This window comes from Lasiodiplodia theobromae, assembly GCF_012971845.1.
Source record: "Lasiodiplodia theobromae strain AM2As chromosome Unknown scaffold_56, whole genome shotgun sequence".
In the NCBI taxonomy this organism is placed as follows: Eukaryota; Fungi; Ascomycota; class Dothideomycetes; order Botryosphaeriales; family Botryosphaeriaceae; genus Lasiodiplodia; species Lasiodiplodia theobromae.
In genome coordinates this window covers 187,796-215,455 of record NW_023336537.1, presented here as the reverse complement: position 1 = coordinate 215,455, position 27,660 = coordinate 187,796, and the positions used below count along the sequence as shown (strand labels likewise).

General features: G+C 57.2%; 10 protein-coding genes across 10 annotated transcripts; 5 read left to right on the top strand and 5 right to left on the bottom strand.

Annotated features, from left to right (window-relative positions):
* Window positions 1-258: 258 nt before the first annotated feature.
* On the top strand, window positions 259-1,899 carry LTHEOB_12042 (Family decarboxylase; the record flags this gene model as incomplete). Its single annotated transcript, XM_035508866.1, has 6 exons — window positions 259-326; window positions 377-449; window positions 502-713; window positions 769-905; window positions 1,184-1,347; window positions 1,396-1,899. 6 exons carry the CDS (start codon window positions 259-261, stop codon window positions 1,897-1,899), a joined length of 1,158 nt encoding a protein of 385 aa, XP_035365455.1.
* A 1,039-nt stretch (window positions 1,900-2,938) lies between these two features.
* LTHEOB_12041 (Actin cytoskeleton-regulatory complex protein Pan1) lies at window positions 2,939-7,415 on the bottom strand (the record flags this gene model as incomplete). The annotated part of the gene is made up of 4 exons (XM_035508865.1): window positions 2,939-4,076; window positions 4,132-4,698; window positions 4,750-6,723; window positions 6,781-7,415. The coding sequence occupies 4 exons, from the start codon at window positions 7,413-7,415 to the stop codon at window positions 2,939-2,941; spliced, it is 4,314 nt and encodes a 1,437-aa protein (XP_035365454.1).
* A 244-nt stretch (window positions 7,416-7,659) lies between these two features.
* On the top strand, window positions 7,660-7,973 carry LTHEOB_12040 (uncharacterized protein; the record flags this gene model as incomplete). Its single annotated transcript, XM_035508864.1, has 2 exons — window positions 7,660-7,722; window positions 7,776-7,973. 2 exons carry the CDS (start codon window positions 7,660-7,662, stop codon window positions 7,971-7,973), a joined length of 261 nt encoding a protein of 86 aa, XP_035365453.1.
* Window positions 7,974-8,261: 288 nt separating this feature from the next.
* LTHEOB_12039 (Methylthioribose-1-phosphate isomerase) lies at window positions 8,262-9,467 on the bottom strand (the record flags this gene model as incomplete). Its single annotated transcript, XM_035508862.1, has 2 exons — window positions 8,262-8,886; window positions 8,941-9,467. 2 exons carry the CDS (start codon window positions 9,465-9,467, stop codon window positions 8,262-8,264), a joined length of 1,152 nt encoding a protein of 383 aa, XP_035365452.1.
* Window positions 9,468-9,606: 139 nt separating this feature from the next.
* On the top strand, window positions 9,607-10,506 carry LTHEOB_12038 (Aldo-keto reductase; the record flags this gene model as incomplete). The annotated part of the gene is made up of 2 exons (XM_035508861.1): window positions 9,607-10,125; window positions 10,174-10,506. The coding sequence occupies 2 exons, from the start codon at window positions 9,607-9,609 to the stop codon at window positions 10,504-10,506; spliced, it is 852 nt and encodes a 283-aa protein (XP_035365451.1).
* Window positions 10,507-11,517: 1,011 nt separating this feature from the next.
* LTHEOB_12037 (Serine threonine protein kinase) lies at window positions 11,518-15,092 on the bottom strand (the record flags this gene model as incomplete). Its single annotated transcript, XM_035508860.1, has 2 exons — window positions 11,518-12,892; window positions 12,940-15,092. The coding sequence occupies 2 exons, from the start codon at window positions 15,090-15,092 to the stop codon at window positions 11,518-11,520; spliced, it is 3,528 nt and encodes a 1,175-aa protein (XP_035365450.1).
* Window positions 15,093-16,200: 1,108 nt separating this feature from the next.
* On the bottom strand, window positions 16,201-17,958 carry LTHEOB_12036 (T-complex protein 1 subunit beta; the record flags this gene model as incomplete). Its single annotated transcript, XM_035508859.1, has 4 exons — window positions 16,201-16,260; window positions 16,321-17,695; window positions 17,747-17,901; window positions 17,956-17,958. The coding sequence occupies 4 exons, from the start codon at window positions 17,956-17,958 to the stop codon at window positions 16,201-16,203; spliced, it is 1,593 nt and encodes a 530-aa protein (XP_035365449.1).
* Window positions 17,959-18,204: 246 nt separating this feature from the next.
* On the top strand, window positions 18,205-19,845 carry LTHEOB_12035 (U4 tri-snrnp-associated protein; the record flags this gene model as incomplete). Its single annotated transcript, XM_035508858.1, has 1 exon — window positions 18,205-19,845. One exon carries the CDS (start codon window positions 18,205-18,207, stop codon window positions 19,843-19,845), a length of 1,641 nt encoding a protein of 546 aa, XP_035365448.1.
* A 1,967-nt stretch (window positions 19,846-21,812) lies between these two features.
* On the top strand, window positions 21,813-23,689 carry LTHEOB_12034 (Gamma-glutamyltranspeptidase; the record flags this gene model as incomplete). Its single annotated transcript, XM_035508857.1, has 4 exons — window positions 21,813-22,059; window positions 22,112-22,256; window positions 22,316-22,895; window positions 22,946-23,689. The coding sequence occupies 4 exons, from the start codon at window positions 21,813-21,815 to the stop codon at window positions 23,687-23,689; spliced, it is 1,716 nt and encodes a 571-aa protein (XP_035365447.1).
* Window positions 23,690-25,485: 1,796 nt separating this feature from the next.
* Window positions 25,486-27,610, bottom strand: LTHEOB_12033 (Aminoacyl-tRNA synthetase class 1a Anticodon-binding protein; the record flags this gene model as incomplete). Its single annotated transcript, XM_035508856.1, has 8 exons — window positions 25,486-25,830; window positions 25,890-26,376; window positions 26,428-26,795; window positions 26,846-26,977; window positions 27,032-27,118; window positions 27,165-27,236; window positions 27,292-27,407; window positions 27,460-27,610. The coding sequence occupies 8 exons, from the start codon at window positions 27,608-27,610 to the stop codon at window positions 25,486-25,488; spliced, it is 1,758 nt and encodes a 585-aa protein (XP_035365446.1).
* Window positions 27,611-27,660: the final 50 nt, after the last annotated feature.

Sequence of the window (27,660 nt, the reverse complement as noted above, 5' to 3'; positions counted from 1 at the left end):
GAAGATCTCGAACGGCGCGCATATGTCGCCATGGCCCTAGAAGGCCGCTAGGTGTCACATTAGCGCGCCGCGGCGTTCCTACGGGCATTCTTGCCTACACGGGGAAACTCCAGATTCTCCCGTCGAACGTCCATGCTCCGCTAGCCGACGGCAATTGATATACCTAGAGTCAGGCGGGTGGCGTGTCCGCGCTTCATATCACTCTGCCTGTCTTCCCATGCTCGTCTTTGTCCAACTCAGTCCTCTCCTTTGCTCATCATGTCCGGCCTTGGTGCCGAATCGTGGACCTGGTTCGCCTTGTCTCTCTTCATCGTCGCCTGCAGAATGTACGTGCTCCCCGCCCCTCCGCCTGTGAGCTGAGCTGAGCAGAGCGCAGCGTGTCGCGCATCCTCCTCCTGGGCGCGCCCCAACGACTCCAAGCCGATGACGCGTTAATATTGCTTGCCCTGGTATCTACATCTCCCACGCCCGCCTCCGGCCCCCGCTGACTCCTCCGCCTAGGGCACCTACACTGCTTTGATCGTATGCATCAACATCGTTGCCCGAACCAGCAGCAACCTCATCAACCCCGCCGATGGGCCCATACAGTTCACCCCGGAAGTTGTGGCGCAACGAGCGTTTGGCAGCAAGATGGTCGTCGTGTCCGAACAGATGCAACTGATCACCATCTGGCTGGTCAAAGGCTGTTTGCTTATTATGGAAAGCCGTCTGACGTGAGTCTCCCTTGGTTCCTGGGCGAGGCTGCGGGTCGCTGAACTGGAGACGCAGGACGAGCACCAAGCAAAGTCTAGTAGTAAAGCTTGTTGCGGCGTACGTCGTCGTCGGCTTCGTGGTCATGGAGATCCTTTACCTCGGCGTATGGTGCCGGCCATTCAACCAATACTGGGCCGTTCCGACCACCAACAGTGAGTACAGTCCCCTCTCGCAGCCGATGGCTGTTTTTTGTTCATGTCATGGGTAGTTGAAGCTATCGTCCGGACGAGAATGCCGAATTAAAAATCCTACATACACGTCCGGACGATAGCTTCAGCTACCCACATACGTTACTTTTCCTTCTAAGGCAGAGCCGGGTCATAGCTACGCTATGATCTAGAGCCCTGCTATTCTCCACGCTAGCCATCGGCTGCAGCACCCCTCTGTACGCCGGCCTCCAGCCTGTAGCCCTCGTATTGACTAGCTGCAGCCCAGTGTTCCGCAGCCACCAATCACCTGATAACCAACGCCGTCCTCAACATCTCGTCGGATGTCTTCATCATGGCCATTCCGATGCCCATCTTCCTGGCAGCCCGACTCCCTCTCAAGAGAAAAGTCATCCTCTGCGGTGTCTTTGGCTTGGGTACCTTCAGTGTAAGCCCCAACCGTCTCCCTGGCAAGCCAATGGCTGACGTTCGACAGATTCTGTCGGCCATTTTGAACAAATTCTATAGCTTCACCGAGCCGTTCGGCTCTGCATGGGTCTTTTGGTATGTTCGTGAATCCTCAACTGCAATCCTGACGGCGAACATCCCTTTCACCTGGACGCTTCTCCAACGCACCCTCAACATCGGTTCCTTCGCCGGCTCTTCCCGCGGACGATCTCGCACCACGTACCATCAGTTCAACCATTCCCACAGCACCAAGAACGCCACCATATCCCGCAAAGTGCCGCGCCAGGACGACCTGGAGAGAAACGACAGTCAGGAGCAGATCGTGCCGCTGGAGATCTGGCAAAACGTGCAGCTCAGCGTGCACACTAGTACCATCATAGACGGCAAGAAACCCAGCGCAACAGTCACCGAAGCCGAGTCGATCAACGACGCCGAAAGCGACATGAGCAATCGAAGCAAGAGTAACGTCACTGGTGTTCTGAGCGCAGGCGCAGCTCAGGTAACAACTACGTGTGCTCATGGGCCTGATTGAGTGATTGACTGTGGCCCTTCATTTCATTTCTACTCCTTATGGCGATGCATTTTCTTTTGTCTGTACGAAACGCGACTTAATCTATGACCAAATTCTTTTGCAAAATTTTGAGACTGTACGGGCAACGCATCTTGGCGTGGGGGCAGAAGACACTGGCGACTGCTGCATTTCCGACATGTGAGCCGATTGCCATGCAAAGTATCAACACCTGAGATTGCTCGCTGCTCTCCTACATGCTGTCCCCTGTGTCGGCTGCTGACGTTTGAAACGATTTCCAAGTTCCCTAAACGTAAGCCCCCTAAACACCACGGCAGCCAAACCACAACCTACTTTGAAATTGAGGAAACGTAATAGCTAAACACTGACACTCCAATCAACGTATGAGCCGATACCACCTTCCAAAACGACGACTCTTCTTCTCTTTGTTCCACATGTGGGGATCAAGCGAACCGCGGAAAGAAAAAGGAAGCCGATTCCTACCCTAACCTAATAAAAGGTGTAACAAATAAGGCCAGTAGAAGCACCGATGACCGGCGGCTCCACCTTCCCGCTTCTAGAGGGGGCCATTGCAGCCAAAGGCTAGTGCGAAGTATAGTAGGGCTTTAGAGCATAGCGCAATTATGCCTCAGGTTTTTTTTTCAACCAAAAAAATAAAAAAGAACATATACGGGTAGCCAAAGCTATCATCCAGATGCAAATGTAGAATTAATAATTATACATCCACGTCCGGACAATTGCTTCAAAACGAAATCACGCCAGGACTCGGCCGTGATACCACCTCTATAGAAGTTAACCCGGTTCGCGTGCTGATAGAAGGTGATTGCGTGCTTGACGGCCTCGTTCCCGGATAATAAACCACTTCGCTCAGTGCACCACGCAAGGCTCGAGCCGAGCTTAGGAATCGAAAGTACAATGCATAAATGCACGCTACAGAGTTCAATTACAAACCCAATCCCACCTCTTTCTGTGCAAATGCAAACCAAATCCTTATGCCCATCGTTGAAGTAGCACCTACGAAAAGAACAACAATATTCCCCACTTAGTCCAAAACCTTACCAGCAACAGATGACGTGCTCCTGTCCTTTGTCTCAACCTTCCTCAGACCTTTGCCCATCTGGATCTGGCTCAGCAGGGCGCCTCTATCAAGCGCACCTGCGGGCGGACCAGCCGCGGCAGCGGCGGGAGCTGGTGGCGGCGGAGGCGGCGGCGGGGGGGCACCGGGAGCGCCTGCGCCAGGCATGGGGGGCGGCGGCGGCGGCGGAGCGCCAGGACCACCCGCGCCGGGCATGGGAGGGGGCGGCGGAGGTGCAGAGGGGCCTGGAGAAGCGACGGCAGGGCTGTCATTGCGCGAGCCACCGAGCGGCGAATCCTTGTTATCCATGGCCGAAAGCGGGCGAGGCGGACCCATTGTACCGAACAGGATAGAAGCAAGCTGCTTAGCAGAGCCGCCGCCTGGACGATCGTCATCCGAATCGGAGGAGCTGTCATCATCGGAATCGACCACGCTCCAGTCATCTTCCTCAGGGCGCGCACGCGTGCGGGCAGGCGCGGCAGCTGGTTCCGGCAGAGCGGTCTTGTTACTATCCTGCTGCGTGAGACGGTGGAAGGGGTTGGTTGAGACCTCGGTAGAGCTCGCAGGAGTAGAAATGGAGGGGACGTTGGGCGTAGCGTGGGATTCGCTGGCCTGTGCCATCTTCTTCAAGAACGGGTTCTTCGTCTCTGTGGCGGCGCCAGGGCTGGCCACAGCGGAGGCTTGAGGGCTAGTAACAGACGATGGCGGCGTGTTCGCGGAGGGGTCCGCAGCGGCAGGGGCCGGTGGCGCCGGTGGCGCAGCTGGCGGTTCAGCCTTGGGAAGCTCCTGGCTGGCGGTAGGCGTAGTCTCCTGGGGAGTTATCTCTTGAGGACCCTCATCGTCGGATGAAGAGGAATCCTCATCCATTCCCTCGAGCTGGAGCTGGAGCTGACGCTCGCGTTCCCTCGCTGCCTCGATTTCCGCACGCTGAGCAGCCAAACGAGCTTCCTTCTCCTTGGCGTCCCGTTGGGCCTCCTTCTTCTTGCGCTTCTCTTCTTCCTTCTTCAACTTGCCAGCCTTGACTTGCTCCTCCAAAGCGCGCAGGCGAGCAGCAGCAGCTTCCTGCTCCTTAGCAAGCTCTTCCTCCTGCCGCTTCTCTTCATCTCTGCACAGGGCATTAGCTTCAAGAAACTCTCCCGTTGGGTTTTGGTGATACTCACTCCAGAGCCTTCGTTTCCGCTTCTTGAGCCTCCTGTTCCTCACGAAGAGCACGCTCTGCAGCGTCCTGCTCGGCCCTCTTTGCTTCAGCATCGGCATCGTGGGTTTCGGCCTTCTTGTTCCTCGATGGGGGAGCTGGGGGAGGTTTCTTGCCCACTGCCTTGGGAGCTGGCGGTGGGACACCTTGCTCCTCATTAAGCCTACGTTGCCTTTCCTGCTCACGGCGGGCGTCTTCCTCCTCTGCTTTGCGAATACGCTCCTCTTTCTCACGCTGCTCACGCTCGGCCTTCTGTTGAGGCGTCTCACCAGAAGGCTTTGAAGGAGCGCGGAGGCCAAGAGCAGCCAGGCGCTCAGCCATACGCTGCTCAGCTTGCTGTTTGATAAAGGCAGCACGTTCTTCAGCCGTCTTATACGAAGAGTAAGAGGCACCGCTCGACGAAGCAGGGCGCGCCATAGGGGACTCAGAACGTGCCGGAGACTCAACACCCCTGGCACTACTAGGCCTTGCCGGCTCCTCAATACGAGGAACTGGCGATTGATATCTGTTACGTGCGCTGTCCCTGACGTCGCTACTTTCGTGTTAGCCAGAGGTTGCGTGGAATGCACGGTATTTGACTCACTCTTCTTTGCGAATTCTGGCCGCCCGGCTTTGCCTTTGCAGTTCGTAGATGAAGTCTTTGACTTCGTCTTCGACGCCAAGACCATCTTCCCACCTGCGGCGCTCATGTTCGCTGGACTCGGTCTGGGAACCCTCTTTGAGGCTGAGCTCAAGAGCCTTGCTGAATTCGGTCACACTCTCTTCGACATCGCGCACCATACGCTCATTGCCCTCCCTTTCATTGCGAATACGCGTCTGCTCCTCCTCCAGACGCTTGCCAGCGTCACCCGAGTCATCGGCAGACGCAGGAGCAGGTTTGCCAGTAAGAGCTGCAGAGCGCGCCTGCATCATTGCCTTGGCGCGGGCCTTCAACCTATCAGATTCAGTAACGGCGCCACCAGGACCAGTGCCAACAATCGCAGCAGCTGAACCAGGATGTGCTTTGGCGTCTTTCAGTCGGAAAAGCTCGAGCTGAGCGTCCGCAATAGCGCGCTCGGTTCGGCGCACCTGAGATGCCAATTCGGGGAGCCTATCGGTCAGACGACGCAGCTCACGCTGGAGAGCGCGGCGTTCCGCATCTGAGCCTCCAGACAACATGGAGTGGGCATTGGGATGAGTGTCAAGATCCTCCTGGAGACGCCTGATCCGGCGGTACAAGTCCTCGGCATCCTTCCGGTCCTTCCGGTCAAGAAGGTCTTCCTGCTCGGCACGGTTTTCATCACGGAAGTCCATGGCATCCAGAAGTACCTGCTTTTCCTTGATTTCCTTCTTGAGCTGCTCAATCGACTTTTCGTCATTAGATCTCTCCGACCCAGGAGAAGGGGGCGCGGCTGGGGAAGGAGAACGCCCGCCGTTTCCAATCCTACGCCGAGCACTCGATCTGTAGCCAACATCATCATCGTTGTTCTTAAAAACAGTGGCATCCTTGCGGCCTGAAGCAACGGGGCTCCCGCCACGGAAGGAGTGGTTCTTGAGGTAGCTGACACCGGTCTTCTGGGGTTGCAGAAAAGCGCCAGAATGCTTCCTTTCCTCGGCATCACGAGCGATCAAACTCTTCATAGTACCAATGGAGTCATTAAGGTTCCTAGTGGACGGCGGGACGAGCTCCGGAGGAAGAGTGTTCGGGACTGGGTAGCCATTCAGTTTACGATAGATCAAATGCATAGCAACGGCAAATTCATCTAGGTTGAGACGGCCGCGGTTATGGGGATCTGAAAGAGTCCAGATCTTCTCCAGGTCAGACTTGTCAAGGCCAGACTGCCCCATGATCTCGATTGCTTGGCTTCCCGTGATGTAGCCCTTGCTAAGACCATCCCAGGCTTTGAACAGCTGGTCATAGATCTTCTTCTCGTCCTTCGTGATGGCCCAGGGGACTGTTGCATTACCACGGAGTCCTTGGGCACTGAAGGAGCTGCCTTCTCTTCCAGGCTGTGGCATCAGCTGCTGCATCATGTTCTGAATGTTAGGCAGTCCTCCGGCGGGTGTGTTCACGAGCCCCCATTGTCCAGGCATTCCTGTCGGCTGTGCATTGAGCGGAGCAATCATGCCTCCGCCAAATCCAGTAGGCTGAGGCTGGAGCCCGGTAGGCTGAGGTTGCAGACCCCCGAGCATACCCTGGTTCATGCCAAAACCGGTGGGCTGCGGCTGCAGACCGGTGGGTTGAGGTTGGAAGGCTCCCTGCTGACCAGGGAATCCAGTCATCTGCGGGGCCAGACCTGTGGGCTGCGGTTGCAAACTAGACAGCAACTGGGAGTTGGAGGGCTGCTGAGGCTGGGGTTGCTGTATCGTGGGGACAGACTGCGAGCTGGACGTTGCGGGCTTCGAGTCGGGAATACCGAATGAGATGATGTCGACCATGCTTGAAACCTCATTTCTGACGCGCTCAGGCAGCTCGTTAGGCAGGTCCTTGCCGACGAGCTTGAGGTTGCAGAGGTACATTGCGAGGGCAAACTCGGGAAACAGAAGCTGGCCTGATTTGGTCGTGTCAGAGAGCGTCCTGAGGCGTCGTATTAGCGCACCGCATGGTAACCGCCATTGGCCCAAAGCATCCTACCATATATGTGCGAGAGCATCGCCGGACAGCTTCGATCGCATGAGTAGATCTCTCGCCTGGTCACCGGACATGGCCTGGCCATTTCCCACAGCCGACTTGAACAATTGCTCGAACTTGGTTTGGTCCTGCGCGGTTATGAAGCTAAGTCTGATGCTCGGGATCTTGGAGCCGGTGGGTTGAGGCGCCTGCGGCTGCTGGGGTTGCGACGAGGGCCCGCGAAAGGAGTCGGCCATCTGCGATGAGGTCAAGCCGGTGGGCTGGGGCTGTTGGGGCTGGGCGGGGGGCGGCATGCTCTGCTGGCCGGTCGGGAATGGTTGCTGCTGGGGTGGTTGCTGGAATGACTGCTGCTGCTGACCGGGAAAGCCGGTGAACTGGGGCTGGAGCTGGGGAGGTTGCTGTTGCTGGAAGCCCTGCTGCTGCTGGAAGCCCTGCTGCTGGCCTGGGTTAAAGCCGGTGAACTGCGGTTGCAGCGGAGCACCGCCAAAGCCGGTGGGCTGGGGCTGCAGTCCGCCAAAGCCTTGATGGCCATACTGCTGGCCATACTGCTGTTGCTGCTGCTGCTGCTGCTGCTGCTGGCCGGGAGGGCCGCGTGCAGAGTTGGCACCTCCGAGGAAGCTTTGGCTCCCCGAGAACATGGTTGCAAGCGCGAGGTGGCCGCGCGCAGAAGGAAGGTGGGAAGAGAGTGTAAAGGGTGGGTATGGATATGGGGAACGGAGAGAAAGACGCGGGAGGTGACAGCACGGGGCTGGCTCGAGGGATGACGACGGCGCCCAATGGCCCGGATGCGAGCAGGCGGGCGGCCCGTGCACACGCCCCCCCCCGGCCGCTGCAGCTTCAACCGCCCAAGCCCTCACTACTACCTGCATCCCATCCGTCATCATGGCTGCGCCGCAGAACGGAGACTCTTCGCAGGGCCACGCCGGCGATGCCGACCTAGCTCAGGTACGCCTCGCTCCCGCTGTGCTGCTCCTATCCGCGAAGCTTATCTTGCCCAGGCCTTCAAAGACCTCGCCCGTGGCGAGCAAACCGCTTCCGCCCTCGAGAACCACCTGGATGCTCTAGAGGCCAGGATCGAGGACCTGCTGGCAGCCGCAGATTCGCAGCAGAGCGCTTCCTCTCAAAACACCGCACGCCAGCAGCCGCAGTCAAGCAATAAGAAGCCTGCCACCGGCGATGCGCAAAGGGATTCCTGAGTCCCGTCTCTTGCGCGTCGAAATCATGCCCAATGGGGCCTTTTGCGAGAACAGCGATCGATATTTCGGGCGCCATGGGAGGGGCTTGGTCGGAGCACAGATCAGGCACAGCGGCGAATCAGGAGCAACCTCACGTTCATCTCATAACGTACCCGTGTTTTGCGCCACAGGGCGAAGGGCGGATTTAGCCGCACGCACTCACACCCTCTCTTGATTAAACCGTGTATGAAGACGCCCGCTTCCGCAGCAGCAATGTCGTAAAGCTCAAACAAAGTCCCTGTAAACTTCTCACCAGCCGAAGACCTCCTCCATATGGAAGGTACCATCGCTGTTCTTCTCCAACACGCCAACCTCGGTGATAACACCATCAATCAGCTCGGCGGGGGTGACGTCGAATGCAGGATTCCAGACGTCAATGCCGTTGGCAGCAATGCTCACCGTCTCGACCACGTTCAGATCCAGAGCCGTGCCATCAAAGCGCGGTCCCTTAACAAGCGTCATCTCCTTGCCCGGGCGCTCCTCGATCACGATTTCCTGGCCGGTCTTGGTGTGCAAATCTATCGTCGTCCGCGGGGCTGCCACGAGGAACTTGACTCCGTGGTGCTTTGCGTTGACAGCGAGCGAATAGGTGCCGATCTTGTTCGCAGTGTCCCCGTTGGCAGCAACTCTGTCGGCGCCAACAACAATCGCTGCGATTCTCTCGGGCTCGCCCTTCAGACGCAGCAGGGCCGCAGCCATGGAATCTGTCACCAAGGTTGCGGGGATCTTATCGTGTACGAGCTCGAATGCCGTCAGGCGAGAGCCCTGGTTGTATGGTCTTGTCTCGGTGCAGAAGGCGCGCTTGAGAGCACCGTTGGCACGCAGCGAGCGGATGACGCCCAGAGCAGTCCCGTACCCGGCGGTGGCGAGTGACCTGCAGCAATTAGATTGCACCCATCAGACGGTGGATCACAAAACAGCCCCATACCCAGTGTTGCAGTGAGTGATCACGCTGACCTGTCCGCTCTTGCCGGCCTCGGTGTTCTTCACGATCCACTCGGCGCCGTGCTTGCCGATGCTCTCGTTGTCCGAGACATCGTCAACAAGCATCTTCTCCGCAGCTTGCACGTAGGCATCCTTGACGGACGTTCCCGAAGCACTCTGCGCGGCCGCAGCCGCGCCGACCGTCTTCCTGAGCTTCCGAGCGGCGTCGGCGAGGTTGACGGCTGTAGGCCTGCTGGTCACTAGATAGTCGAGCTTCTCTTCGATGAAGGCTTTGACCTCCTCGGCAACGGAGGACAGCTCGTTCTTGGAGGCAATGATCTCGAGCTCGACGGCTAAGCCGAGGGCGGCGACGATCGCGATGGCGGGAGCACCGCGGGTGCGCATCTCCTTGATGGCGTGCCACGCATCCTGGGCGGAGCGGGCTTCGTCGTAGACCTCCTCATGGGGCAGGCGCAGCTGGTCGAGAATCTGGAGCGAGCCGCGCTCGTACTTGATTGCTTGGAGGACCATGGCGGGCAGTGCTGGTGTTTGGGCGCGGCAGACGCGAGCTTTTTTTTGGGTGGACGTGCCCTGGACGTGCCCCGCCTCTCGACAGGGGCTCTCCCCCGCCACTCTCAGCTTCATCATCATTCACCCAGCACCAGCAACAATGGCCGCCAAGCTCTCAATTGCGTCCACCCTGCCGCTTCTCGACAGTCCCGCCCAGCTCCCGCGTCTTGGGTTCGGCGTGTACAAGTCCACCGCCGAGACCTGTGTCCGCTCGTGCCTGACGGCCCTCAAGGCTGGCTATCGCCATATAGACACGGCTCAGTTTTACGCAAATGAAGAACAGGTAGGTCAGGCGGTTAAAGAGTCCGGTATCCCGCGCTCGGAAATCTACATCACTTCCAAGGTCATGACCGCGTCGTCCGACGTGCCCGCCACGTACGAGAAGATTGTGGACAGCGTCAGGAAGCTGGACGATCGGCCCGACGGCTACGTGGATCTGTTCTTGATCCACAACGCCTCGATCTCGGCAGAAGGCAACAAGATCATGTGGGCGGCGCTGGAACAGGCCAAGGCCGAGGGAAAAGTCAAGGATATTGGCGTTAGCAACGCCGGCAAGCGGCACATTGAGGCCATGAAGGACTACGCAAAGGTCTGGCCGCCAGTTGTGAACCAGATTGAGGTAGGCATTGTGCTCGCCCATGCGCTGCAACGCTGATGATGTTGCTAGCTGCACCCGTGGAACCAGCAGCGCGAAGCCGTCAAGTACAGCCAGTCGCAAGGCATTGTCGTCGAGGCCTACTGCCCCCTCGTCAGAAATTTGAAGGCCGATGACAAGACGCTGCTTTCCATCGCCGAGAAGCACAACAAGACGACCGCGCAGGTCCTAGTCCGCTACTGTCTGCAGAAGGACTGGGTCCCGCTGCCCAAGAGCGACACGCCCAGCAGGATTGAGGCTAATGCTGACGTCTTCGGCTTCGAGCTCGACGCTAAGGATATGGAGACCTTGGATAATTTGGACCAGGGTCCCTGGGGAGCAATCGTCCAAGCTGTAGATAACTGAAGGATGGGTGGTCGAGATAAATGCCTCTAGCCTGGTAAAGACGGGCAAATAATGGGGGGTCATGAGCCATTGCTAGATTTTCCCTAGCTAGAGTTGTGTTGTCAATAGAGAAAATTAGCCCCATTAAATTTCTATGTAAGGGCGAGCATGCAAATCATCTAAAGAAGGAGAAGAAAAGAAAGTCTAGGGTATAGTTATACCTAGGACATCCATTCTTTACGCTGGCCTTCGGCAGCGATACTACTACGTAATAAACTCTCGCCTTGAACTATTTCTTCTCCACGTGCGCTACATCATCAAACCATAATACAGTCCCCTCTTGCAGCCGATAGCTAGCGTTAATTTTTACTTATATCATTGGTAGTTCACGCTATCGTCCGGATGTAACTTGCCACATTCCTAAATCAGGAAAGAATTAGGCTGAGTGGGGGTGGGAGTGGAGGTAGGAGTGGATCTGCGTTGGGGAGGAGATAGTTATACTTAAGGCCTTACTATTCTTCACGCTGGCCTTCGGCTGCGATACCCCCCTGTAGATAGTCAAATGATAATGCCACGTGAAGAGACGGTGCATGGGCGGGCACGTCCAGTGCTTGTTCGGCCAGGCTCTGTATTTCTACCGCGACGCCTGGTAGCAGGCCCAGTCTGGCTAAGTAATGCCAAGGGTAGCAGGGCTTCAGATGCTAGCTAAGTTCGTAATCCAGAACATGCACTGCGGTGTTTGTGAAGAAGCCGTCTGGAACATGAAATGACTGTGTTTGAACACGAACCCAACTACCAAGAACGATGAATATCCATTGCTTCAATCAATAAACTCCATATCCCATTTTCAATCCAACGAAAGTCAGGTTGCCGTTTTTTTATCGATTTTGTCATCGATGTTGACTCAAAGACCCAAGCCACCCAGCGCAGTCGTGCAAGTCATATCACATAGCTTCGTCCCCCACCCTCTTGACCATGAACAAAGAATGTGAGAAATACCAAAGAAATGTTTGTGACCAGTGACGGGTCCATCTAAGGAGCCGTCGGCTCAAAATAGGCCCTGAAACCGGGCTCTTGGTCGAAGCCACAGTCCACGACCACCTCATAACAAACCATTAAGAGTTTGGGGAATCTCGTGGTCCAGTACCTGAGATATCCGTCCGAAAGCGGACCAACCTTGGCTTGCACATCGGGTGGCATGTCGTAGTAGTGATTCTTCTTGTTGCGCAAAGCGCGCAGCAAATCCAGCATCTTATCGCCATTGTACTTACGCTGCTTGCCAAGCGTATCGATGAACTTGCGGTCCAGCTTCGACAGGAAGTCTGGGAACTTGCTGTACGCATGGCTGGAGTTTGAGCCCTTGGGTGCAGAGCACATGACATCAACATTCCGCGCTTCCAGTCTGCACAGAGATGCCGACGGCGGATCACGCGGTTCAAATTCGAATCGATCCGAAACTTGGCAGAGGAACGTAAGGCGTTTCTCAGGCGACCAGAAGAAAGGATGCTGCATGACTTGCATAGCGGTAGGCCGGTCGACAGGGTTATTGGAGAGCATGCGAGATATGAGGTGGATCGGCTCCTCCGAATCGTCGCCCAGGTACTCAAGCTTACTGAAATTGAACTTGTTCTTCTTGATGTTAAGCTCACGGATCTGCATCCAGCCTTCCTCATCATCGAATGGGTGAGAGCCATTGGTGAGAACGTAGAAGAAGACGCAACCAAGGGAGAAGATGTCTACCGATCTCTTGACACCTTGGGTGACGGGATCGTTGGACGTTGACGAATCCCGCTGACTTGAGCTCATGCGTCCTTCAGATTCTTTCGGCTTGAGGATAAGCTCCGGGGCTTTCCAGCCAATGGTGCCCGCATTGTTTGTAGTACCAACGAGAGTGCTGACGTTGTCCGGAAGGGTCTTGCAGAGTCCGAAGTCCGAGATGACGAAACGAGGGCCTCCAGTCTGGTTTTTCTTCGGGTAAGCGATAAGAATGTTCTGCGGCTTGATATCGCGATGAATGATTCGCAAACTATGGAGGTGGTTCAAGCCGGCTGCAAGTTGGTAGAGTGCCTTTGGCACGTCGGCATTGATCTCATTGACCAATCTGATCTGTTGATCCGTCCATGGGTCGTCTGCTCGGCCGTCTTTGTAAAGATCCCAAAGACTGGCTTGGCAGAGCTCGACGGCAATGTAAAGAAAATTCTCGTCCTTCTGCTTGCAGAAATAGCGGATAACGTTCGGATGGTCGTCACTCTGGGTAAGTAGACTGACTTCCTGGTCGGCAAGCTCGTAATACTGTGGGAGCATTCGTTTAACCGCAACGTCACGCCCTTCGAACTTCCCCTCGAACACGAATGTACCTCCGCTTCCGCTGCCAAGCACCTTGTCGGTGATGGTCAAGTTGTGGATTCTAAGACAATCAGCGCAAGAACTCAAAATGACCCTCGCTACACTTACTGTTTGGCAGAGGAGAATTCCGACATGCTTTGTCCATTCGTGGAGCCACCATCAGCACCATCGGGTGAATCTTCACCAAATTTCTTGACGTTTGCGACAATCTTCTCCGTCTCTTCACCTTCGGACTCTACGTTGTTGTTCCTCCTGTTTTTGTTGCGCTTCCTACCACCACGCTGGCCACGGTGAGCCTTCTTCTTCTTTGGCGTCTCTTGTCCGTTCTCGCCCTCTTCAGCAGGCTGGGGCGAATCAACTCGTGTCGGGGTCTGACTGGGCTGCGAGTTGCCCTCAGTGCCGTTATCGGTTGGTACTTCTTCGCCGGGGACGGTGATTTCCTCGTCGCCCATCTGGAACCTCACCTTGCGCTCTTCTGGCGGTTGCTCGGCGGCGGGTTCTTCCTTTGGCGACTCGGATACCTCGATCTGTGGCACGCTTGGCGACACAGGAGGAGGATGGGGTGCATTGAACCGAAAGTTCTCCAGCGGCTTGTGGAGGGTTTTCTTCCAGTCGCCGCTCAGCGAAGCGCCGAGAATGAGGAAGAGAGTCGCCACCAAGAATGTCCAGACCGATAGGTGCCACACAGGAGCTTGGGCAATGGACGGTTTCGGAGGGGGGATTTCAGTCTGCACAGGCTCCGGCTCCGGCTCCTCTGGCGCACCGATAGGGAGGACATCCTCAGCGCCTCCAATCATCGGTATGGGATGAGCGGTGTGCGTCAAAGAGTGGACGCCAACAAGCAAAGGCTTGAGCGAACCTCGCTGCGCGTGCCAATTGACTGCGGAAAAGTCATTCCAGTTGAGCGTGTAGCACAGAGCCGGCGAGGCACCGTCGGTAACCGCGGGGTAGCTGATCTCAGACATAGCATACCAGCTGCCATTTTCGGTGCAGTTGACGAACACGTCCTGCTGGTATTCCTGGACCGTGGCAGGCCCAGGAGGCTGCGGAAGAAGAACCAGAGATGTGTCACGAGAGTTTGCGTGGAACGGTCGCACAATGTCGTAGACGCGGACAACAGGAGAGTCGAACTTGTTGTGGTAGACGTTTCGTTCCTTGTCTTTGGTGTGGTCCAGAGCGTAGATATTTCCGTCGTACTTGCTGTAGATGTACTTGTTGTCCATGGTCGACGAATACTGAAGCTGGAGATCGCGGTCCCTGTTGTTGGGGGCCCATTCGAAATACTTGATTGTGCAGATCGGGGTGCCCGTGTCTCTGTTGGCAATTCCGACCGTGTACTCGGTGCGACCGAGAGCCAGGGTCCCGATGGATTCGCACTCGTCCTCATCGATCCCCTCGAGCCCGCTGATCCGGCGGCAGCTGCCCTCGTCAATGACGGACGAGCCTCCAGAGCTGAATTGCTTCAGGATTCGGCCGGTCGCGGCATCGACCGTGTAAAGCGTGTTCTTCTTCTCTGCCGTGTACACAACTGGCGGATCGTCGCTTGCGTAGGGCGACAGCTCTTCGGCGAGCTGCCTCACCGTCAGATTCAGCTTGTGGATGCCGATGTTGGGGGCGGGCGTGGCAACGTAGAGATCGCCATCCTGGTTCGGCTCGACGATCCACTCCGGGCTGTCGTCCAGGATGTCGCCGCCTTCGGACTTGTTCCGCTGGTGGTAGACCATGTCGACCATGGGGCGGTCGGCGAAGAGCGTCCATCGCTCCTCGCCGGTGTTCCTGTCTCTCGCATAAATCTTGCCATCAACGGTCGCCAGAAGGACAAAATCCTCGACTTCCCAATCCTGCAGGGACCGCGCACGATGTCGCGAGGAGAGGCCGCCGGAGGGGCCGGCGGCCGACCTGGCAGGAGGTGCTCGAACAGCGAACTCGGGGTCTGCTGGAGCCAAAGTCGCAATGGCGCGCTCGTTCTTGGGAATGAAGGGCACGTTGCGGTGTCGGTAGTTGTTGAGGTTGGGACTGCGCTGGTTGGACCCTGGAGCGGCGGACTCGGACAGGGCGTCTAGGTGGGCGGATGACCACGGCCGATGGTCGGCCGTGTCGCGGAGGAGCTCCTCGCGAGGGGAGTTGCGGACGGCATGGTGTTGGTGGTGGCCGTGCTGCTGCTGCTGAGCGGAGGCCACAAAAGGAAACACGAGCAGTAGGGCGATCAGGGTCGAGCTCAAAGCGGCAGACGTCCTGCCGGGAGGCCGACGGCGCGGCATGAAGGTGGTTTAGACGATGGAGGACTCAGCCCGGCGTAGGCCTTTTAGCGGGGAGCAGACAGGCATGAGAAGGGATGGATGGGGAGGGTGGGCGGTCGAGACTGGCAGAAGAATGTAAAAGAAGGTCAAGGTCAGCACACGAGGAGGGTGTGGTGTGCGGGCCAAGCGCTGAAAGGCGAGCGTGAGACTGGCGGCAGGGGTTGGCTCGAACGAGGGAGGGGCCTGCCCTTGGCCGCGAAGGCCAACCACCACCCGCTGCCTGACGACGGCCCGCTGCGTGCGTGCCACGGTGCCTGACGCCGCCTGCTCGCTAGAGCAATGATGCGCACCCTATGTCGCAGCAAGCCGCTTGTCCCAGCAGGTGACGCGAGCCCGTCTTGCCCGCCGCCATCCCTTTCCCCAGCTCCGCCTACAGCCGTTTCAGGCGAGCCCTTGCGAGCAGTGGGCAGCAAAAAAGGCAGGCCTCGGACGCATTGCGTGTCGCCAGGCCCTTGCGGCGCGCGCAAGAATGCGAGGCACCGTCGAAGCAAGATATCTAGCGGCGCTCCAGGGGGCGCCTCTTGCCACCACGAGCGCCGCTACGAAAAAAGCCCGCAGTAACAACTTACCGCTGTGCGAGCGGCCCCGGCCTGGTTCGGGTGCACTAATTGCTTCCCCGCGGGGGCTGAAGATCGGCCTCTACCTAGCGCGCTGTTGGCCGCCGCAACAAAGAACACAGCAGCAATCATCACAGGAGTCGACACTTCTTTTTCCGTCATGTAAGGCATACCAGCAGGGAAGACACCCTGGCATGCAAAAGCTTGATAGCATTGCCCGCCCTGCCGGCTCCCTCCGTGAAGGCACACGCAGCGGAGAAAAGCCCGCAAGACATGTGGCTAACGAGTCGTGCTGGATATGATTGTTGTTGAACCACCGCCTCTTCAGCAGCTGGGTGTTGCACTGGTTCGCTTGTGTGATTCCATTTTCTGCATCCATTAAGGCATTCCTCCAAACAGCCCAAGCCCGCTGGCTCTGGCACAACAAGCTAGATCGTTTTATGCCATGGTTTCTACTGGTACATCATCCCGTTTACGGTTTTTGCGTGCTCGTAGCCAACATCCCTGCCTCCTCACATGCGGGTTCTCTGCCTCGGTGCGCTCCGGATGATGTTGTCAACCCTCAGCAGCAGCTGCCATCATGTCAGTCATGCCGAAATTTCATTTGGTGGGGTGACCGTCTAAGTACTTACCTCGGCGGCCTCGCTTGCCGACGAAACAACCGCGCGCTTGAGCTTGTAGCTTTCGATGACGCCGAGCTCCCTCATGTCCGCGATGCCTCCGCCAGGGGTCAGGAGGTCGAGTCCAGAGCCCGTCATACCCGAGTAAACAGCCTTCCTTAGCCTGGCCACGAGGTCGCTGGAGTCGTAACCAGCGTTGTCGGCCAGGATGGTAGGCAGTTGCCGCAGGGCCTTTGCGAAAGCCTCGACAGCGAGGGCCTTCTTGCCGGCAACGTTCTGCGATGCCTGCTCAACGGCCTTGGCCATGTTCATCTCTGCACAGCCACCTCCCAGCGTTGTCCTGGGCTCCTTGACTGTCTGGGACAGCACGGCGAGAGCATCGTGAAGGGACCTGTCGGCCTCATCCAGAAGCTGCTCGGTGGCGCCGCGCAGGACAATTGTGCAAGCCTTGCCGGCCGCGACACCGGAGAACCTGATGAGAGTGTCTTCACCAATGATGACTTCCTCGATAAGGTCGCAATGGCCAAGCTTGACGTTCTCGGGATGGTCAAAGGTAGAGGTGATCTCGCCTCCAGTGACAAGGGCCAGCCTCTCGACACCGTCGAAGTCGGCATGCTCAATGGAGCAGATGCCCGCGTCGGCAAAGAGCTGCTCGGGCCAGTTGTAGATAAGCTGCCTGTTGACGAAGCAGTTTATGCCGTGAGACTTGATCTTGTCCACCTTGGCCTTCATCTTCTCCCGCTCGGCCTTCTCCAGCTCGGCAAGCTTGCCGGTGCCGTCAACCTTCACTCTCGCGCCGAAGATCTTGATCTTGTCCGTGTCCATGGCAGTGTTGGCAATCAGAATCTTCGCGTTCTCGATCCTCTTGGGCTGGTTCACACCGAACTTCTTGTCCAAGATGAAGCCCTCTTCAAGGTACGAGTCCTTGAGCTTTCCACCGGCCTTCTTGATGATCTGGATGTGTGTAAGATCGCTGGAGCCCTGAAGCCTAAGCACGGCATCGACGGCAAGCTCGGCAAACTGGTCGCGGTCCTGGCTCAGCACCTTGGAGCTCAAGGTGGTCCTGGCGATGGCGATGAGGTCTTTCCTGAAGGCCTGAACGTCGTTGCTGTTGTTCACGGCAGTCTTCTCCAATGCCTCGAGCGCAGCGCGGCTTGCTATCCGGTAGCCCTCAATGATGGTCTGGGGGTGGATCTTCTGGTTGACCAGCTGTTCCGCCTCCCGCAGCAGCTCTGCGGCCAGGACGGCCACGGACGTGGTGCCGTCTCCGACCTCGTCATCCTGGACCTTGGAGATATTGACCAAGACCTTCGCAGCAGCGTTATCGAGAGCGATGGACTTGAGGATGGTGGCGCCGTCGTTGGTGACCATGATCTCGCCGGTGGAACTGAGGGGCAGCCATTAGCTTGGGTTCAAGGCGGGCGATGGCAGCACGCACGCAGATTGTAATATCTTGTCCATTCCCTTGGGGCCCAGGGTGCTCTTCACCAGGTCGCCCACAGCGATGGCGCCCACGAAGGCGGAGAGACGAGCATTCTCGCCCCTCTCCTCCTGCACGTCTTCCGCGAAGATCTGCGTGGGGTTCTGAGAGGACTAGGGGGCGCGTCAGCTGGAGCTGCAGGACTGTCGGGCAGATAGGATGCAAACCATCGTGAAGGGTGTGGCAGAGGCAGGCGGCGACTCGCAGGGGGTAAGTGGAGTGGGCCGTGTGTGCTTCTGGTGTTGCTCTCCCAAAAAGGACCCCGACGCGTTGGTCGGCGTGAAATCTGCGGGCAGGGCGGCGGCAACGTCTTGGCGCCGACTCCCGCGGCGAGCTGTGGAACCTGCGAGACGCAACCTACCTTGCCCGCAGCCCGCCGCTCCAGCCCCAGAAAACACCCCAGCGATTCTGACACCATGTCCAAGCGGCAGGCTGATTCGCTCGATGATGCAGTCCAGAGCGACTCGCCTGCAGCCAAACGAGCCCGCACCGAAGAGCTCGCCGACGAGAACGAGGCAGCTCGTGCCAATGGCTTGCCCATTCGCCAGAACGGCCGCCACACATCGCCCCAGCGCGGGCAGGCAGATGTTGCAGAGGAGGCAGGCGCACTGGGCGACGAGGACGACGAGCCCGCAGTCACTGCTCCGGCGCGCCAGGCAGCTCCGGCCGAGGGCTACAATGATCTTTACCTGGACACAATTGATAGGAAGGTCTTGGACTTCGACTTTGAGAAGCTATGCTCGGTCACGCTGTCGAATATCAACGTCTATGCGTGCTTGGTGTGCGGGCGCTACTACCAGGGCCGCGGGCCAAAATCGCAGGCATACTTCCACGCGCTGGACGAGGGCCACCATGTCTACATCAACTTGGAGACGAAGAAGGTATACGTCCTGCCGGAGGGCTACGAGGTGAAGAGCAAGTCTCTCGAGGACATCAAGTTTGTGGCGGACCCGAGGCTTTCGAAGGAGGAAGTAATGAAGCTCGACAAGGAACAGAAATCCGCCTGGGATCTCGTCGGCCGCAAATATATACCCGGCTTTGTTGGTATGAACAACATCAAGGCCAACGACTACTTCAATGTCGCCATACACGCTCTCGCACATGTCACCCCCCTCCGCAACTTCTTCATGATCGAAGACCTCTCCACCAGGCCCCAGCTTGCCCAACGTTTCAGCACACTGGTGCGCAAGATCTGGAATCCGCGCGCGTTCAAGGCGCACGTCTCGCCCCACGAACTCTTGCAAGAGATTGCCTTACGCTCGTCCAAGCGCTTCACCCTCACCGAGCAGTCTGACCCTGTGGACTTCCTTCAGTGGTTCCTCAACAACCTGCACCTCTCTCTTGGCGGAAGCAGGAGCAAGCCTGGTTCCAGCATTGTGCAGCGCGTCTTCCAGGGCAGCTTGAAGATTGAGTCGCAGCTCATCACGGCACGCGCCGACGCGGCTGACCGCCTCCGGTTTGAGGACTCCGAGGTGCAATCTGAAAAAAGTCATTTCATGATCCTGACTCTGGATCTGCCGCCTCGCCCAGTCTTCCAAGATGAGTTGGAGAAGAACATCATTCCTCAGGTACCGCTGACGAGAATCCTGTCCAAATACGACGGCGTCTCGGCGCAAGAGCACCTGAACTACCGCAAGCGCTACCGCCTGCTGCACCCTCTGCCGCCGTACCTGCTCTTCCACATCAAGCGCTTCAGCAAGAATAAGTTCGTCTCCGAGCGCAATCCCACCATCGTCACGTTCCCCACGCGAAGCCTTGACATGAGTCCTTACGTCGAGCCTAACCCTGCAATTCACCCGCCAGGTGAACCAATCTGGTATGACCTCGTCGCAAACATCACGCACGAGGCCGTCCGGATTCGGGACGACAGCGTCGAGGGGGAGTCGGAGAAGAAGGTGTGGAGAGTGCAGCTGCGGGATAAAAGCCGCGAGGACTGGCTCGAGGTGCAGGACTTATTTGTCGAAAAGGCGCGCGCGGAGACACTGTTCACGAAGGAGAGCTATGTGCAGGTCTGGGAGAAGCGGAGGGAGCCGAGAAAGGGAAAGGCCAAGGCGTAAGGCTAGGGATGCAGGGTCGCGTGTGGCGTTCAGAAAACGGGGGTATCTCTACGACTTTGCGGGAAAATAAGCCTCACTACGACGGCAGCATGGGGTCCCCAAATGGCGACAACGAATAATACAATCGGGAATGATGCATGAATAACGATGAGATGCATGACATGTACCCCGCGTTTTATCGCTTGTGACACTGCATGCTTCTGCAACTTTAATTCGGCCATACTCGATACCCAGACAGCTGGAGCCTTGCAAATGCGGTTGTACATAGGTAGCAGATTGGGTCTACAGTCGACTGAGTGGCCAGGGCCAGGGGTCGGCGCCAAGAGCGAAAGCAAAAAGCAATTCGCTTCGAGTCCAGCACACTAAGTCGACCGTCAAACATCTGAAGGATCGGGTTTTCTGTGTAACATGGGCAATCGTGGTTGGTAGTGGTGGGGTCAAGGTCGAGCCCGAGCCACATCAAAAACAACCGGTGAACGGATCCATCCCTACTCCCGACTTGCCTCCCCCTGCCTCGACGTGTGGCATAGGGAGAGCAGAACCAGGCGCTAAGTCTACCGTCGAACGTCGCGCCACCCCGGTCCAGTTATGTCATGCGCGCGAGACTGCAAGGCGTGTGGCTGTGGTTGGGTTCGTGTGCGGATGACCTGCAGCTGCCATGAGAGACCACGAGGCGGCCATGTCGTCGTCGCCGGTACGGGGACCCGCGGTACTAAGTCGGTGGTCAAACGTCGCATCTGGCCAGATCTTGGTCGTGCTACTCGCCCAACACCACCTTTTTTGCTGTTTACCCAAGAGCAGTCCTGCCGGATTGGTCTTGGAGCACCAACGCCGGGCCCGGGGTTCTTCTCGGGGACCCGGCGTTGGAAACCAAGCAGGCAAACAGGCATCTAGAATGACCATGAGAATACGGTGTTGCCGGGCAGCTGGCCGCTCCTGCGACTACTTTCGTGCTTCGGCGGGGTGTTTCGTCAAACGTCTGAAACGCATGGAATGCTGTGCTCGCCCCGGATGCGTGCAGATGCGAGATGAGGCAGCGTGGAGGAACCTCGAACGTCTGAAGGTTTTGGGTTTTTGTGTAACTTTACTTGACTGCTCAGGGCGTTGCTTGATTGGTCGGCAAAAGGGGTCGCTCGACGGAAACGGACACGCCGAGGTGGAGCGAAGAGATCCTTGGCCACGGCTCTGGTCGTTCGCTGCTAGCGCCCCATTCAGCATGTCCGGCTCGGAGATAGCAGAGAGATGCAAGGAGATCGGGGAGAGGCCGGTGACTGCCGGCATGGCGGCATCCGAACCGTCATGGTGCAATCCCCCTCCAGAGGGGCATTGCAGCCGAAGGCCGGCGCGGAGAATGGCCCTGGAACAAGGGACTAAAAAAAAAAAAAGAAAGAAAGAAAGAAAGAAAAACACACACGCATTTGGGTGGTTGGAGCTATCATCCGGACGTAAATGTGGAATTGATAACTATACATTCACGTCCGGACAATTGCCCGTGACATGAGCGAAAAACAAATTCACGCTAGCCTTCGGCTGCGATACCGCTCTGTATGTACAATAAATGAAAGACTCATGTTCGGCAAATGATAAGGTCCGGCATGCGGCCGAGAGATGAGCGCTCGTATATAGGCGTGCGGGCTGAGTCGGCCTCTGAAGCAACAGGAAGGCGTTATCCAGCGCGTGTAGGTAATTGCAACACAGCGGGAAGGCTGAGCACGTGGCGCCGGCTGCCCCATCTTGGCGTGGCGATAACGCTATCAGTTGTCCACGAGCCTGTCAACATGACAAGCGCCCGCAGACCGGCTCATCTCTCCATGCTCCCCGTCTTTCACCATGTCCGAGCTCCGCACGACGACGCGTCGCCCAACCCGAGTCGACATATATTATCGCGCGCGCTGGGCCGCGTGCTGCTCCTCTAGCTCCATCCTGTAAGCCCGGCTCACCCTCGCCTTCCCCCGCCAGCTGGTAACATGCCGTCCAAGAAGCTCCTGATGCCCTCGCTGGCCGGGCTCTTCACGAGCCTGCTGTCCTCGCAATCCGTTCTCGCCTATCCCCAGCACCAGCACGAGTCGGCCGAGCCTCGCCTGGGCGCAGTCGCCTCCGAGTCTTCAGAATGCAGCTCCATCGGCACTGACCTGCTCAAGGCCGGCGGCACTGCTGCTGATGCTCTTGTAGGCACTGTTCTGTGCGTCGGAGTCATTGGAATGTACCACTCTGGTAACCCCCGCCCACGGAAGAGGAGTCCTTGCCTTTACTGACCGCCTCCCAGGCATTGGCGGCGGCGGCTTCATGACAGTGCGCAGCTCCAACGGCTCCTATGAGTTCATCGACTTCCGAGAAACCGCTCCAGCCGCGGCTTTCGAGAGCATGTACACCAACGACACCGACTTGTCTATCTACGGTGGTTTGGCCAGGTTAGTCCCCCAGCTCCGAGCTTATAATGCAAAGCGTGAAGTTGATTTCGCCACCACAGCGGTGTCCCTGGCGAGCTGCGTGGCCTGGAATACCTGCACAATCACTACGGCAAGCTTCCGTGGAAGGATCTCGTCATGCCTGCCGTAAAGGTTGCGAGGCACGGATTCCGCGTCTCCGAGGATCTCGTCAAGTACATGGACTCGGCGACTGCAGGGCAGGACGACTTTCTCGTCAACAACCCGACGTGGGCCATCGACTTTGCTCCACACGGCTACCGCGTCAAGCTCAACGAGACCATCACCCGCAAGCGCTATGCTGATACGCTGGAGGTCATCGCCAACGAAGGCCCGGATGCTTTCTACACGGGCGCCATCGCGAATGCCACTATCGCTGCTCTGCAAGCCAACAACGGTACTATGACGCTGGACGACCTTCAAAACTACACTGCTAGGATCCGGGATCCGGTTTCCATCAATTATAGAGGGTACAAGTTGACCACCGGTGGTGCGCCGTCCGGTGGTATAGTCGCTCTCTCCGCCCTCAAAATAGTAGAAGGCTACAAAGATTTCGGAAATCCTGCAAACATCAACCTTACGACTCACAGGTTGGACGAGGCAATCAGATTTGCTTATGGCGAGGTGAGTAGCAGATCGTCCTACATGAACAATGCAGCTGACCAAGCTCAAAGAGAACGGAGCTTGGCGATCCCGATTTCGTCGATGGCATGGACGAGTACATGCAGCAGATGCTGAGCGAGAACACCACCTCGCAGATCCGCAGCAGGATCTCGGACTTCCACACGCAGAATGTGTCTGCTTACAATCCTGACGGGTTCGAGAGTCTGGAGACTCCCGGCACTTCCCACGTCGTCACAGCCGACAAGTCTGGAATGGCTATTTCTCTGACGACGACTATCAACCTGCTCTTCGGTTCTCAGCTCATGGTTCCGGAAACTGGTGTAATCATGAATGATGAGATGAATGACTTCTCAATCCCCGGTGCATCAAACGCCTTCGGCTACATCCCTAGCCCGGCAAATTATGTCCGTCCCGGAAAGCGCCCCCTCTCCTCGATTGCTCCCGTCATTGTCGAGTACCCTAACGGCACTCTTTACATCTCCGTCGGCGCAGCTGGTGGATCTCGCATCATCACCTCTACTATCCAGAACATCCATCACATGCTGGATGAGGGTATGACTGCGCCCGAGGCGCTTGCTGAGCCCAGGCTTCACGACCAGCTCGTTCCGTATTATGTGAGCTTTGAGTACTCCTACGATAACTCAACTGTCGAGTTCATGAAGGAACGCGGCCACAACGTCACCTGGGTTAGCCCTGGGCAGAGCACTGCTCAAGCTTTGAGGCTTCTGGGCAACGGGACTTTTGAGGCTGCTGGCGAGCCGAGGCAGAAGAATTCAGGTGGCTTCGCTGTATAGAAGGACTTAGAAGGATAAAGGAAGAAAGTAATTGGAAGAGAAAACAAATAAACTCCTGTCATTTACCAGTGCGGTCTCGAGGTACATGGCCTATAGGACGAATTGAACGACCTGCGTTTCGAAGCAGACGTTTAACATTATCCTGTCTACACTCCTTGTCTCGCGAAGGACGTGTCACGAAGAGAGAAGCGCAGATATCTCCCATCCACTCTCGCTTGTATGTAGAGTTCACGGGGAGCAAAGTTCAAGTGAGCGAATTGCCCTTAATTCGTGTAAAGAGGGCTAAATTGCGGGCAGTTAATTAGTCGACACCACTCTTACGCAGTGGCTCAGCAGGGGTGCGGAAAGCCCCATGCAGGAACTGGGAGCATCGACACGGCATCAGGCGAACACGAGAGACAACAAGCTAACGCGGGGTCGCGAATCGGCGCACCAGCCTCCGCTCGGCCCTCGACGCAAGCCAATCCCACGTACTATCCTTGCAACACCCATTACGGAGAGGTATTACATCCGAAGGCTAGCGTTAATTTGTTTTTTCGCTCATCTCACGCGCAGTTGAAGCTATCGTCCGGACGAGAAAAAAATTCTACATACACGTCCGGACACTAGCTTCAATTACCCACCCATATTTTGATTTCCTTTTATTTTTATTTTTTGAAAAAAAAAAAAAAAGAGCCGAGCCATGGCTACCCTAGATTCAAGGATGCTGCTGCTATTCTTCGCGCTAGCCTTCGGCCGCAATACCTCTCTGTATGTGCGCGTACCGGCCACCTTCGTATCTTTACGTGACTCGCGTCATACTCTTGCCAGACCTGGAGCGGAAAGAAAGGAAAATAATTGGGGGTGCAGATTGCATGATAGAACCGGGAACTTGGAAAGTTGGCGGCCTTGGCGTCGTTTGGATCGGGAAGTGCAAGGGCTGACGCGCAAGCCCCATCTTCTGCCATCCCGAAGATACTTGCTCGCTGGAGGCATAGCAGCGGGACCATGACAGGTCTGGCGGCTGTTCGACCGCCAGAACGAAGCGCGGGTGTGGAAAGTTATCCGCCATTGCTCGTTCTCCATCACTCCCATTTTCCACCCGCCAGTCGTGGACATCACAACGGTGTTTGACGAGCGTATCGGTGAGAGCGATCATTTATTGAGTGGAGGGGCCGGCATCAATATCGATTCGCTGCTTTCAGCTGGCTCCTCCGTTCCTGCAGAGCAGGGACCCGGGGTAGGGCGCAAGGTGTGACTGAGCGACGCGGCTTACGCTCATGCACGGTGCGTCGGGTGGCTGCTTGTCAACCCGCCGGTTCGGCTCGCGGCGTCAGGGATTCATTCGTGAGGGGCCGCTCCAGAGCTGCTCGACCGGTCCGGTGTTCGCGTTCGCTTCCCCCAGGCCAGAACATGAGTCCATGCGTCCGCATTCAGCTCACCTCTCATGCGCATGGTGCCATGGTCGATAGAGGCGAGAAACTTCAAAAACAGGATGGATCTGACTGGAGACTCGTGCAAAGCCGGGGAATGTAGTGGTGTAAGCGAATCGCATGGACAGCCCGAGGACCCGCTGCTTTACCATTGGCCCTGTCGAGCCACCTGTGTTGCTGTGATTACAAGGTTGCGGAACAGTGCTGTACTCTGTCCGTCATAGCCTCACAGTGCTAGCAAGAGGCAGTCCGTTCCTTCACTGGGCCAGATTACTGTGATTTACAATGTCTACATTAATCGTACATTGTTCCCTTACAGACTGTACACGATCTGACAGGATAAGTAATTGAGCGGAGCTGGCGTACCGTAATCCTCACATAGTTTCAGTCCAGCTCGTCGATACCAATGCGGGGGAAGAGCACTGTTTTCTTCAGATCGACTTTGCTGGTGCCGTAGTCGAGGTCCTTGCAAACCTCCGCGAACTCAAAGCTTCGTTTATCTTCGTTCACGCCGAGCATGTCCAGCAGCTCCGCTGATTTACCGGGCATGTATGGCTGCAACAGGATGGCTGCTATTCTCAGCGTCTCAGCGCAAAGGAAAATGGTCCGGTCCACATTGGGGCGGTGCTTTTCCAGGACAGCGGGAGCAGACTGCTCGGCAGCATGAATCTCCTGCTGGGCCTTGGGTACGTGGTTCCACGGAGCAGCCTCCTGGAGGTAGCGGTTGGTCTTGGGAAACATGGCGTTAGCGATTAGAGCTCGAAACGGAACACCCAACCAAAACGCACCTCATAGACAGCTTCCATGATCGTCTTCAAGCCGCCGCTCACGTCGAGAGCCTGCAATTTCTGTTCGACTGCACCAGGAAGATGCGTTAGGAGGTCAAAATGGGCTCGCGCCTTTGCTTGCTGTTCCGTGGCTCGCCTAGGAATATTCTGGGCGCCAGACGCCACCGCTCTCCTGACATCCCAGCCCTTCCCCTTCACAATCCTGCTAGCCAAGTTACCCAAGCCGCCTTGCAGTCCTTTCTTGTAGCGCTCGACGACATAGTAGTTGCTGTAGTTTGCATCCTGGCTGATGCCTCCGTCGTGGGCAAGGTAATAGCGCATTGCATCGGCCCCAAACCGATCGAGGGCAAAGAAAGGGTTAACGACATTACCCACGGATTTAGACATCTTCTGGCTGTTCATGGTCCAGTGGGCGGTTGTGAGGATCCGCTTGGGAAGAGGTAGCGACAGGGCCATGAGGAAGGCCGGCCAGTAAATGCAGTGGAAACTGGGGCAACGTGAGCGCGCTGTATCCGGTGGTGAAGACGACCGTGCTTACCGGGTGATATCCTTGCCAATGACATGGCAATCTGCAGGCCAGCCACTGGATTGCATCTTGCCCGGCGGCCAAGGATAGCCGATTTTGGTTGCGTAGTTGAGCAGCGCATCCAACCACACATAGATGGTTTGGGAATCGTCTCCAGGTACCGGGACACCCCAAGTGAGCCGAGATGTAGGGCGGGATACGGAGAGGTCCTCAAGGCCGGAGGAAACAGCCTGGACGACGTCGTCCATGCGGAACTGCGGGATGATCCAGCCCGGATTCTCGCGGTAAAAGTGCAGAAGCTGGTCCTTGAAGGCGGAGAGACGGAAGTGGTAGTTGATCTCGGTCGTCCACTCGACTTCCTTGCCCGTCTCTATCGAGGCCTGGCCCCACTCAGTCAAGCGCGCGGCCAAGGGCGACGAGTGCAACATACCATGATCTTCCGGCCGGTGGCAGGCTCGACGATGAGATGGACACCGGAGGTAGGGTAATAAGTCTCATCGCTGACAGAGTACCACCCCTCGTGCTTGGAGCTGTAGATGTAGCCCCTCTCTTTCAGCAAGTGCTTCGGCTCGATCAGCTACTGTGCCAAGGGCTCATGCCGGCAGCGGTTACGTACCCATGCATACTGCACGGCGTCTTTGTGGGCTTGGTCTGTGGTGCGAACGAAATGGTCATTCGAGATGAGGCCCTTGGCGGCCAGGTTCTTTTGCTATCAGCCCTGGCTGTTGGTGAAGAAGGGCAGCAAGTACCTTGAAGACGTCGGCGCCTTTGTCGCAGAAGGGGAGCGGCTCGCTACCGGCTTTTGCCGAGGCCTGCTGGATCTGGGCACGGCAAGGTGAGCAGCTGCAGACACCGGGGCTGGAGCGATGGGCCAACCTTCAATCCGTGCTCGTCGGTGCCGGTGCTCAGCATGGCCGTCCTGCCTTGCAGGAGCTGCCAGCGCTTGATGATATCCGCAAGGACCATGGTGGACAGGTGGCCGACGTGGGGGGCTGTTTTGTCAGTGCTGGGGCGCAGGCGGCTGGGGTCGGCGGAGAGCAATACCGGCATTGACGTAGAAGATGGGAGTGGTGACATAGTAGGGTTTGTCGGCGGGCGCGGCGGCCGAGGCAGCAATGGTGCGGCGAGAAAGCCTACATGTCCAGCTTGCGGCGAGGGCTGGGCGCGCCCCGGCGCGGGGGATTCGGGGTGGCATTGAGCGTGAGAAAGTTCGTGTCGCGACGCGAAGAGCGCTGGAGCTGGCGT